Below are 10,981 nucleotides of genomic sequence, written 5' to 3' on the forward strand. Positions count from 1 at the left end.
CCATCCATCTGGGGCCCACTGCCTCAAGCGCTTAGCACATGCTCACTCTTCCTCCCCAGCAGCCAGGCTCCCAGACAGGATCTGGAAGTCTCTGTACATGGGGAGAAGAGGAAGGAGCCCTGGTGATGTCATTCCAGGCCTGTGCCAGCAGGCAGGAGAGGGGTTTGGGTTGGGGCTAGCATTCCAGGGCTAGAATCTGGGGTGCCTCCTCCTAAGGAGGGTGGCTCAGACCACATCCCAAGGCAACATCAGCAGTGGCCCCTCTCACCTCCTGTTCTACCAAGGAAGGCAGCAGCAGGTGGCGTCTGAGGCTGCAGACCAGTGATCCAGAAGAGACAAGACAGGACTGAAGTCTGGGCAGGCGGCCTTCCTTGCATGTATGCATGCGACACACACACACACACACACACACACACACACACACGCACACATGGTGGGGGTGGGGATGTGCTCCAAGGAAAGGTCATCAGCTCCAGGGGCTGGGTGCTTCAGAGGTTAGGGCCCATCGATCCCTGTGAATTAATAGAGATGACCTGCTTTGCACCTATGGAGATAGATTCCCTCTTCTCCAGGTCAGTGGGGGGGGGGGGGGAGACGGCAGGAGAGGCAGAGGCAGGGAGGGGGTCAGATGAAGGGGGTATTCCGAGGCAGAGAGGGGTCAGCTGTTCCAAGGGCAGGTGGGAAGTCCCAGTGGAGCAGAGGCAGGCCGGGAGAAAGCTCTAGGCTTTGCATAGCCCCGGGGAGCCCTTCTCTCACCCTTCTCACGGGTGACTCACCCCTTCACCACCACCACACACACCCACACGCACTCTCACATTCATGGATGATGTCAGACAGTGTTACCCAAACACGCCCACACTCCCCATCTCACACACGTAGCCAGGCAACCCCGAGCACAGACACACTCGTATTCATCCAGGCCCCAATCTCTCACGCCTGTTCTCATGGATGTTCCTAGTTACATACTCTGCTCCCCTGGGGTCCCCCTCCAGGCATCCAGGAGGGGCTGGTGCAAGGCAGATGAAGCGCTTGGCTGGGAGGGCCCCAGTCAAGGTGTCCAGCCAAAAGCTCCAAAGTCAGCCCCTCCCTCCGGGCCACGCCATCACAAGGGACTTGACTCCAAAAAGGTGCTTTATTGAGGAGTGAGGGATGTCGGGATGGCACAGTGCAGACCACACTGAGGCCCTCCTACTTGGAGGCACCCAGCCTACTCATCATTCATCCCTGTTCGTGCTTCACTCCCAGCTCCCCCTGCTCTACCAGTCAGATGTTCAAACTTGCTCTGCCTTAGAGACTATCCTGGCTCAAATCAGGGCCCCTGCCCCTTCATCCCAAAAGATCATGTTGGGGGCAGAGACGAGGAGAGCAGGGAGGAGCAGAAGGGAAAGCTGGTGGCCTTTCACAGTGTGAGGGGAGAGCAGACAGCCCAGGCTGACATTCTTCTCTGGCCCTGCTTCCTCCCACCCCTTGGGGTCAGGGGCCTTGCTGGGAGTTCGCCCCCTCTCAGAGTGGCTCCATTCACAGTGCCCACGTGCCATGGGTGGTGGCGGCGTGGGGGAGGGGATGGAAGGTCCAGGGGCCTATTTCATTGAGTCTGGAGAGTGGGTTAAAGTAGGGCCCAGCCGACCCCACTTAAAGGGCCAAGGCACTGCTCCCTCCTTTGGTGAGTGTGGCTCTTCACTGTCGTTCTCCCCTCCAGAAGTTCCAGACATGGGACAGATGCGGCCATCTGTGCCCAGCATCGGACCCATACGGAAACAATCTCACTTTTCTTCTCCTTCTTCTCTTCCTTCCTCTCTCCCAGTCCTCTCTTTACTTAAGTGGCACCAACGGCAGGAGCCCGGACTGTGAGTCGGGCCCGGCACGCGCTCCGCTAGGGGGCAACGCGCTCCCGGGGCAGGTTGAGCTGGACGACTTCGGTGCGCGGCGCGTAGACGGCTGCGGGCGCGGGGGCGTCCAGCGCAAAGGGGCCGGGGCTGGAGCGGCCCGAGGACGCGGCCGAGGCGGCAGGGCTGAGCTGCACGGCCGTGGTGTCCTGCGCCGTGCGCTCGCTGCTTTCCATCTCCAGCGCCACCGGCCCGCCGCCGCCGCCGCCGCCGCCCCGGCCGGAGCCCGAGGTCGCCGCCGAGCGCGGACGGAGCGCGGGGCCCCTGCGGCTACACACGCAGCAGGCGGCGAAGCAGCCGAGCGCCAGCGCCAGCAGCGCCGGCCCCACCACGAGCGGCGCGTTGCTCCGGGGCGGGAAGGAGGCCAAGGCGCCCACCAGCGTCACGTTCACGCCCGCCAGCAGCACGCACAGGCCGCAGGCGCACAGCAGCGCCGGCGACGGCAGGCCCGGCAGGCGGCCTGGAGCGCGGCCCGCGGGCGGCCGGGCAGCGGGGCCTCGGCTCTTCTCTGGGGGCGGCATGGGCCTGGGGACGCGGGGCACCCATCAGGCCCCGTCCTGCCGTGGGCCTGGCCCGGCCTGCATGGCGTGTGCGAACTCACCGTCGTCGTCCTGCGGGCACAGAGCGGGAGGGACGGTCAGCGGGGCACTCGGCTTCCACCACTCTCGGTTCAGTGCTGGGGAGGGCAGCGGTCATCTTGGCCAAACCCCTGGCTTCTGCCTCTGAGAAGCACAACCCATCCTGTATGGGTAGGGTCTGTCCATTGTTTCCCCACTCAGACCCCTGAGGCTCTGGTGGCTGTCCTCTCTCTACTCCTCCAGACTGACACAGCCCCTCCACCCCCTCTCCTCCAGGAAGCCTTCCTGCATTAATTAAATTAAGGGAATGAGTGGCTCAGCATGTGCCTAGGAGCTCATCAAATGATATCGTTATGACCCATAGTGCTAATGAGAGGGCAGGTGTCAGCTCCTGGAATTTGGAGAACTTCCTCCATCTCCCAAGTGGAAGAAGCCTTAGAAATCATCTGCTCAAGTCCCTCCTTGTCCAGATAAAGAAACTGAAGCCCAAAGAGGTCTAGCAATTTACCCAAGAGCCAGGACCAGGACCAGGACCTAATGATCTTGACACCTGGTCTGGGTGGGAGTCTTCGCCCTAGGCTCTGCTATGCACGACTGTGACATTAGCTTTCCTGATCATCAGATGAAGTCCTGGAGTGACCATGTGAGAGTGAGGAGCCCTGATGTTTCAGATGCCCAGTGAGAAGGGCCAGTCTCCACAGAGGCTGGAGCAGACCCCAGATCCTTCTTCGCAGACTGGGCTTTCTATGAGATTCCAACCCTACGCCCATCCCACCCTCAGGATTCTACTATTGAACCTAGACTTGAAAGCCCAATCACTGGGTGTCAGAATTCTTCCCTAGGATTCTCTAGTTGTATCTGGGTCTGGGATCTATCACTAGATTCTAGAATTCTGGGAGTGCATGCAGAAGCAAGGGTAATGTAATTAGAATCTAGAGATTCATAACTTCTTTGAGAATTCTGTTCTAGAACATGATATCACAGGTATAAAGGCCCTCAAAGGCTGCGATCATAGCTATGGAGCTGTGTCAGGACTGTGACAAAATGTCAGAAAAGGGCTCTGAGTGGGGATGGGAGGGGGGTAATGGGATAGTGCTACCCCAGGTGGGAGTAGAGCATGCCAGGTGAGCAGCTGACCACGACCTGGACCAGCGGCCTCTCTGTGTGTCAGTGTTAACCCCTGTAACACAGCCTACCTCTCAGGCTGTAGTGAGAATTACATGCTTTCAGCTGAATCAGAGGCTTACCACAGGGCCCAGAACATAGTGAGAGTTCAGTAAATGTTAGCCATGTTGTCACTGTGGAGGTTGCCAGAGAAGGGGGCCGAAAGGTCTCAGATCTGGGGAGGCTGGTCAGATGGAGTCGGGGAACAGAACCAGAGCTGAGACCTGAATTGTCCTTCCTGCACGTTCAAGGCCTGCACACCGTGGGGCTGGAGAGGATCTGAGACTGGGTGAGTGAAAGCCAAGGCTAGTGCCAGGGAGGGATCACACCCTCCTCAATCCGGACAGCCTCTCTCTGCCTGGCCTCTGTGTTTGCAGTAACAGCTGGTTTAGTTTTTATAGGATGAGATTAGGTATCAGTATTATAGCCCCATTCTATAGAGAAGGACACTGAAGCACAAAAAGATTAACTAAATTCACCCAAGACCTTTGAGTGGCCATGGTGGCGTTCAGGACTTGAAACCTGGTGTTCCCAGGGCCCCGTTCTCAGCCTAACCTCGGGCTGGGTTTGCTAAATGCTGGGGGGAATGCTCTGGGAGCCGGAGTTGCTGGAGCCCAGGGTCCAAACTCTCCTCAGGCCCTGTAGATAAGCTCCTGCAATCAGCAAGGACACTGCTCCAAGGTCAACGGCAGAGGAGGGGACCCGCACATTGTGTGGGTCTCTCCAGAAAGGTGAACTCACTTTCCTCCTTCCTTGGCTTAATACACTCAGTGCAACACAAGCACTAACAGGGGCTTGAGCTTCCAAGGGCTAACTGCCAAGGAAAGATTCTTAGCTGCTCCTGGGAGGCCGAGTTGGCTCTGGAAGGTTAACTACCCCCAGAGTCCCCACCCTAGGCAGAGAAAGGGCTCCTGGCCAGCGGGTATCTTGACCCTGGTTGGCTGGGATCTGTGGTGCAAAGGGTGGGGATGCTGAGCTGTCGCTATTCAGTTTGGGCCACTGTCTCCCTCTGGGGGACTGTGGCCCTTTAGCGCCGTGGGGTACTGTTTTGTGGCAAGTGTTCTGGGTGACTCTGTGGTGGGGTGTCACTGATGCTATTCTTTTTGGGTTTCCGAATTCCGAATTTAATTTCAGAGGCAGGAACCTTTGAGATGATGCTCTTGCTTTCCCGAATCCTTCAAGTCTTTCTACTTCATCCCAAATCCAGCCCTTGACCTCACTGCCTGAGCTGGAAGGAAGGTCATTGCTCTAAATCTTAAGTTGCTGGGATTCGAACAGACCTTTTCTTTAGTGAGGACTCCAGGCTGCTGAGCTGGTAGAAATCACCTAGTTCAATCCCTTCTTCTAGGGATGGGGGAAATTGAGACTTGGAATGAGAAAGCTTAGGGAAGGAGTCCGTGGCCCATGCCAGACCAGAACCATGCTTTCCTTGCCCAGGAAGGACCCTGACCACTGTGATTCAGCTGCCCATGACCCTGATCTAGGAGTCACCCTCCCTGCTGTCCTGCCTCTGGCAGGAGGGGCCTTGTGGTCTCTGTTTGGAGTCCAGGACAGAAGTACTTTGGGGCAGAAGCAGACACTAGAGGCCAAGCCTCAGATGACCAAGACTCTTGACTTTGGTTTGGGTGGACAACTTGGGAGGGTTGCGCCCCTTTCCTGACCTCAGCTGTCAGGGGAAGGTTTAACCAGGTTGTTCTCTGAACGTAACCTGCTATCTCATTAACCTAGCTGTGGTTGTGGAGGTAAAAATGGGAAGCTTTTCAGAAATGACTGTCCAAATAGCAAAAGGTTCCTGAAAAATGGTCCATTGATCTGTGATATGGCTGGTTTTTGTTTTGGGTTGGGATTAAGTCACTCCCCCTGAGAAGCTACCAGCTGCCCAGGGGTTCTGGTCACTCTCTAGTGACTCTGTGCTGAGCAAGTTCCCTCCGCTAATACTGGGAATCTTCGCTACAACCGTGTGAGCTGCTGCGGTCCTGAACCCAGGACATTGGGAGGACACCAAGGCTCACAGAGGGGAAGGAGCTTTCCCTGGTTTACTCAGTTGTAACAAGTTAAAGCTGGGATTCAAACCCAGATCCATCAGGCTGAAAAGCCCATGTTTCCCCTAGACCAGAATTACTGCTTACAGGAGGGTATGGAGATGTTTGATAAAAAAAAATGTAGTAATTGAGTATTACTATCCAGCTAATTGTCAACAAGCTTGGGGCCAAAGGAGGGTGGTCTTCAGAAGGGGGAGGTGAGAGCCCCTGGAAAAGGGAGTCTCTGCCTGAAGCCTGCTCAGGTCTGCTGGCCACCCCCCACCTCCCTCCCAGCTCATGGATCTGGGAGGTCTGTGTCCTGTGACACGAGCTGCTTAACCAGGGGCAGTGGCCAGGCCGCCCAACCCCAGGTTCCTGCTCCAAGTGCTCAGGAGCTTCTGGACGAAGGGGTTGGGGCTTCAGGCCAGGCAGTAGCTGCTAGTCCCAGCCGCTGTCCTCCAGGTGGGATCGAGTCCCTTGTTTGCTCAGTGTGGCTCTTTACTCCTCACTGTGAACCCCTCTGTTTCCCTTAACCTTAGCCCTTCTGTTCCCCCTCAGTCCCTGAAAGTCTCGGCCAACTCCCAGGCCCCCAACCCTTCTAGCAAACTCTCTACCCCCAAACCTCTCCCTGTCCTCGGGGAGCCTCCCACACCTCCATTACTCAGTGCTGGCTTGTTCACTAGCCTGGACGCTCTCAGCTTCTGCAGGCTCAATGCTGCTTCCCCAGAGCCCAAAGAGCTGCTGCCACCCCTACCCCAGTCAGCCCCCCAGGCCCCCCCACCCCCTCACACATTCCCCAAGCTGGAACTGAGGCTTGAGGGGGAGGTCTGAAGGTGTGGCTTCCCGGCTCCCGTATCTGACCTCTGGGTCCCATCATCCTAATCCCTGAGTGCGTGGGCACACGCGTGTGTGCATGCACGTGCACACACATACACACACGCTCAGTGAGCAGACATACTCAGAAACACAAACACAGAGGTCGCACATCCTGAGAGCTGTAGACACAAGCCAGCACACAGACACTCTCTTGGTTGCCTGCCTGTCCAGTGTAAATGAGCTGCTGCCCAGTAGAGGGGCTCCGGAGTTCTCTTCCCCTGGGAGTGTGTGTGTGTGTGTGTGTGTGTGTGTGAGTGTGTAGGGGGGCAATTTGGTGATAAGCAGAGCTGGAGCCTATGCTAGGGGTAATGGAGGTTCCATTCTAGCTGCCCTGATGGCACCCTCCCCTTTACAGTGGGTCCCCATGCCTGCAACAGGCAAGGGACTTGAAGGTCCCCTCCCTGGGGCTCAGGTTTGCTCTTGGGAAAGCAGGAGTCCGGCCTAGATGATCTCTGCCCGCCTCACAGGATCCAGCCTCCTGCACAGCTGAGGGGCCCCAGGGACCCTACACTCTGCAGGGATCACAGCTCTGCAGTTACCGGACCAAGTCTGCACTGAGGCAGGTGAGGCACTCCTGGCGGCCCTACGCCTCCCGCTCTCCTCACCTGCCCCAGTGCTCACTGACTTGCCCACCAGACTGCTTGCGCTCAGCCCTCAGCAGGGGCCATGTCTGTGGCCAGATTTGGATCTCCAGCCTCAGTCTGGGCCTCTGCCTCCCCTCCATGCAACTCTGCTGCCTGGAGCTAGTGGGAGGGGTAGGGGGGAAGGACTGCCGGCTGCCTGGTGTGGAGCTGGCCTTCCTGCCCTCCAGCCCAAGTCCTCCCCCCCTGCTCCGAGAGACTTCGGCATCCTTGATACAACTGCCCCATCCTGTGCCCTCCTAGTTGGTTGGCTTCTCATCTCCAGGGCCCAATTCCATTTCAGCGACCCTCTCCCTCACCCCCGCACCCCCACCCGGGGTCTCATCACCCCTGTCAGCACCATGAGCCATTCCAGCTCTGAGAAACCCAGCTATCCTACTCTTGACTATACCCTCACAGCTACCACTAGAGAAACAGCTGGACAGCACCTACCGTGTGCTGTACACTCTATGAGGCCCTTTGCGTATGTTCTGTGTCATCTCAGATCAGCGCCCTGAATGTCTATGGGCAGATGCTCTCACCATCTGTTTCAGACGGAGACACAGAGGCTCCGAGAGGTTGCATCACTTGCCCAGGGTCATAGACATGGTGGGAAGATGTGGCAGATCTGGGATTCACACCTAGGTGGTGCGGCTTCCAAACCCATGCTCTTGACCATGACACTGTACTGCCTCCTGCTCTGACTGCTCTCAGATCTGGGGCAGTCCTGGAGCTCTCAGCATTCCCCGCGCGAGTCTTGGGCCCCCACTTCCTTCTGCACACTACCTGACTTCCATCAATTTACCTTGTCTTGCAGCTTCTGCCTTTGTCCTTCGTTTCTTTGTCCTTCTGCCGAAGCCACCCAGCAGAACCTCCACCTGGCCTCAGTGGGGCTTTCTGCTTCCTCCAAGGCTCTGCCCAAACTGCTAAGGCAAATGGGTGAGAAGAAAACCACCCACCGGCGCATCTCTGGCACCACTCAGGGCTTCAAGGCTCCTGGGGACCCTCCCTCCACCCAGTCAGTGCTCATCAGCACCCCCACTGTGACCGCACCTCCTCCGGGAGACACTCATGACCCTCCAGTCCAGAACCCCCTTCAACCCCACATCTACATCCACTCCCTTTCCCTTACTCAAAGCTCTTTCTATACTCCCTACCTGTCTACACTTTACCCCCACAAGACTCATTCCACTCCGGTCTAGTTTCTGTCCCATCATGCTGCTTTCTCCTCATTGCTGAAATTAGCAGACAAGGTTCAGTCCTTAGCTAACCTGCCCTCTCCACAACTTTGGCCCTGCTGATCCCTCCCTTCTGGAAGCATTCCCTTCCTCTTCGAAACAGGCTCCTTAAACTTCATCTTCTGCCACAAAGCCCAGACTCCCAGTCAGACACCCGGGCTTCACCCTCCCTCCTCCTCCTCCCCCAGGCTTTTCTCCACGTGTTTCCAACCCAATCTATCGCCAGTCCCTGCAGATTCTCCCCTCTTGAGTGTCTCTGGAATCCATCCCTTCCTCTTCAGTCTCCCTACTTCCTCACCCACTCCCTCCTCCATTTCTCCCAGCCGGCTGCACTCTTCCTGGGCTCCTCACTATTGCCTTTGGGCTGGCTTCTTCCAGGCAGGCCCCCTGGATTGTGCTCTAGTGGAGCCGAACTCAGCAGGTGTGGTCAGGTGGACATTCTGTCCCCTGTGCCTGAAACAAGGCTGGCTTTCCCTTCACCTGGCTAACTCCAGCTCAACCCTCAGAGTGCCCCCACGACTTCGCTTCCCCCAGAAAGCCTTCCCTAACTCCCAGGGTCAGCAGGTCAAATTAGGTGCCCCCGCCTGTGTCCTCCAGCGCTTTTCCTGGAGGACCAGCATTCTGTCCCCCTTGTGTGCTGCTACGGTCACAGTGGAGTACATTGGTTAGACAAATGGGGAAAAGAGGAGTTGGTCACAGGGGTGTCCTGCCTTCCTGGTTTCTCCTGGGTCCTGGTCTTGAAGTGACTCTTTCTACTTCTCTCTGACTCCCTGATCACTCTGGGCTTTGGGAGGGGATGGCTGTCCACGGAGCAGTGACTGGAGGTGGGTCCTGGGGGCAGATTCTGGCTGAGTTATAGAGCAGAGAGAGATCAGGGTCAAGCAGAGGGGGCTCAAGGTAGCCACCGCATGCTGTATGTCCCCTGCTCCTGTTTCCCTCTATGGCATTCTCATCTATTTTCGGAAAACCCAATCCTGGGCTACATGTCCCCGATCTCTTGTCTGGGCACTACTCCGTTCTGCTGGGGTTTCAGACTGGATGGAGCTTCCTCCATTCCCTAAAGACACCCGTCCTGGTGGCCCTGTCCTGGCAGCCCTCTCCTGCTGGTCTCATCCCCTTGGCCCCCTCCCACCTCCCACCTCCCACAACTCGTAGGGCTTTCACTTGCCTGAGCCGGTGGGATGGACGCTTGTCTGAGCAGCCCAGGCCAGCAGGAGGGCAGGATCCCCCAGGCTGGGGATGGGGGGCCAGAGACGGACGTGTGGGCGCCAGGGGTAGGGGGCGCAGGCCCAGGCTGCCGGGCCCCTAGAGGCCGCGGGCGGCGGGTTCCGGGCGCCCCTCCGCCGCGTCGCTGCGGCCGGCCGCTGGACCCCTCTGCGCCCCGCGCAGCGGCGTTCTCACCGAGTGTCTTCCCCTCTCTCGCTCAGCACCGCCCCCTCCCCTTCCCTCCTCTAGTTCGGCGGCATCTAGCACCTTACACTGAGCTCCCGGCACCCCCGCGGTCTCCAGCCCGGACTTTGGGGGACCTGGGTTGCAGACGTTGCCACTCTGGAGCGAGGGTCGTAGGTGGCACCGTTCCGTCTGCAGCCCCTGACGGATTCCCCCACCTTCCCTGGAAGGGGCGGGGGTGGAGCTCTTGGGGGCAGGGAGACTTCTGGGGGAAGGGGCTTGATTTCAGCCACCCTTCCCCAGTCACCGCCCACCAATTCCCCGCCCCCCAGAATGGGGTGTGGCCACGATCCCCTTCCAGGAGGCGACACTGTCTCCCAGTGTGGTCTGTAAGGACCTATTGGGGGGTAAGGGGTGGGGAGGGAGGACACGGTAGGAGACTGAGGCACTGATTTCTAGAACTTGGAGGTGTTCAGCCGGAAGAGCATCTCCTCCAGCCTCTGCCTTCATTCGTTTGCTTATCCATTCAAAAACCCTTCCTGGGCGCCTGGGTGGCTCAGTGGGTTAAAACCTCTGCCTTCGGCTCAGGTCATGATCCTGGGGTCCTGGGATGGAGTCCCGCATCGGGGCCTGCTTCCCTTCTCTCTCTCTGCCTGCCTGTCTGCCTACTTGTGATCTCTCTCTGTCAAATAAATAAATAAACTCTTAAAAAAAAAAAAGAAAACAAAACCCTTCCTGATGCGAACCCTGTGGGGGTTCAGGGGCATGGGGCTGTAGGGGATGCAGAGATAGGATGTGTCATCCTTAGACTTCAGCCCCTGCCTGGTCAGTCCTTTCAATTGGCCAGGAGGGCTGTGACCTCTAAGGGGCTGCCTGGACCACTCACTCTCCACTTCAGTATGTTCTCTGAGCCATGGTTGACTTTGCCTTCACCTGGCTAACTCCAGATTGGCCTTCACCATGCAGCTGGGACATCACTTCCCTTGGGAAGACTTCCTAAACTTCCCCAACCGCAGCAGGTCAGATCCAGTGTCCAGGTCTGCATTCTCCAACTTTTTTCCTTGAGGACTGGCTTTCTGTCCACCTCGTGGGGCCAGCCAGGCATAGCTGCATTGAGGTCAGAGCAGGGCTGCGGGACAGAACTGATTTCATTTATTGAGCAGACTGCTGGGAGAGCTGGGTTCCATGAGCTGTCCCTGCCCATGCTCA

General features: G+C 57.7%; 1 protein-coding gene across 1 annotated transcript; it reads right to left on the bottom strand.

Annotated features, from left to right (window-relative positions):
- Positions 1 to 1,126: 1,126 nt before the first annotated feature.
- On the bottom strand, positions 1,127 to 8,071 carry TMEM275 (transmembrane protein 275). Its single transcript, XM_082685222.1, has 2 exons — positions 7,951 to 8,071; positions 1,127 to 2,497 (listed from the first exon to the last, which is right to left on the bottom strand). Exon 2 carries the CDS (start codon positions 2,405 to 2,407, stop codon positions 1,874 to 1,876), a length of 534 nt encoding a protein of 177 aa, XP_082541348.1. The 5' UTR covers positions 2,408 to 2,497; positions 7,951 to 8,071; the 3' UTR covers positions 1,127 to 1,873.
- Between the last annotated feature and the right edge of the window lie 2,910 nt (positions 8,072 to 10,981).

Source organism: Mustela nivalis (assembly GCF_964662115.1).
Source record: "Mustela nivalis genome assembly, chromosome: 10".
NCBI lineage: Eukaryota > Metazoa > Chordata > Mammalia > Carnivora > Mustelidae > Mustela > Mustela nivalis.

What these genes read in the sequence shown, in the direction of transcription:
- TMEM275 (XM_082685222.1), bottom strand. Translation starts at nt 2,407, where the DNA reads ATGCCGCCCCCAGAGAAGAGCCGAGGCCCCGCTGCCCGGCCGCCCGCG.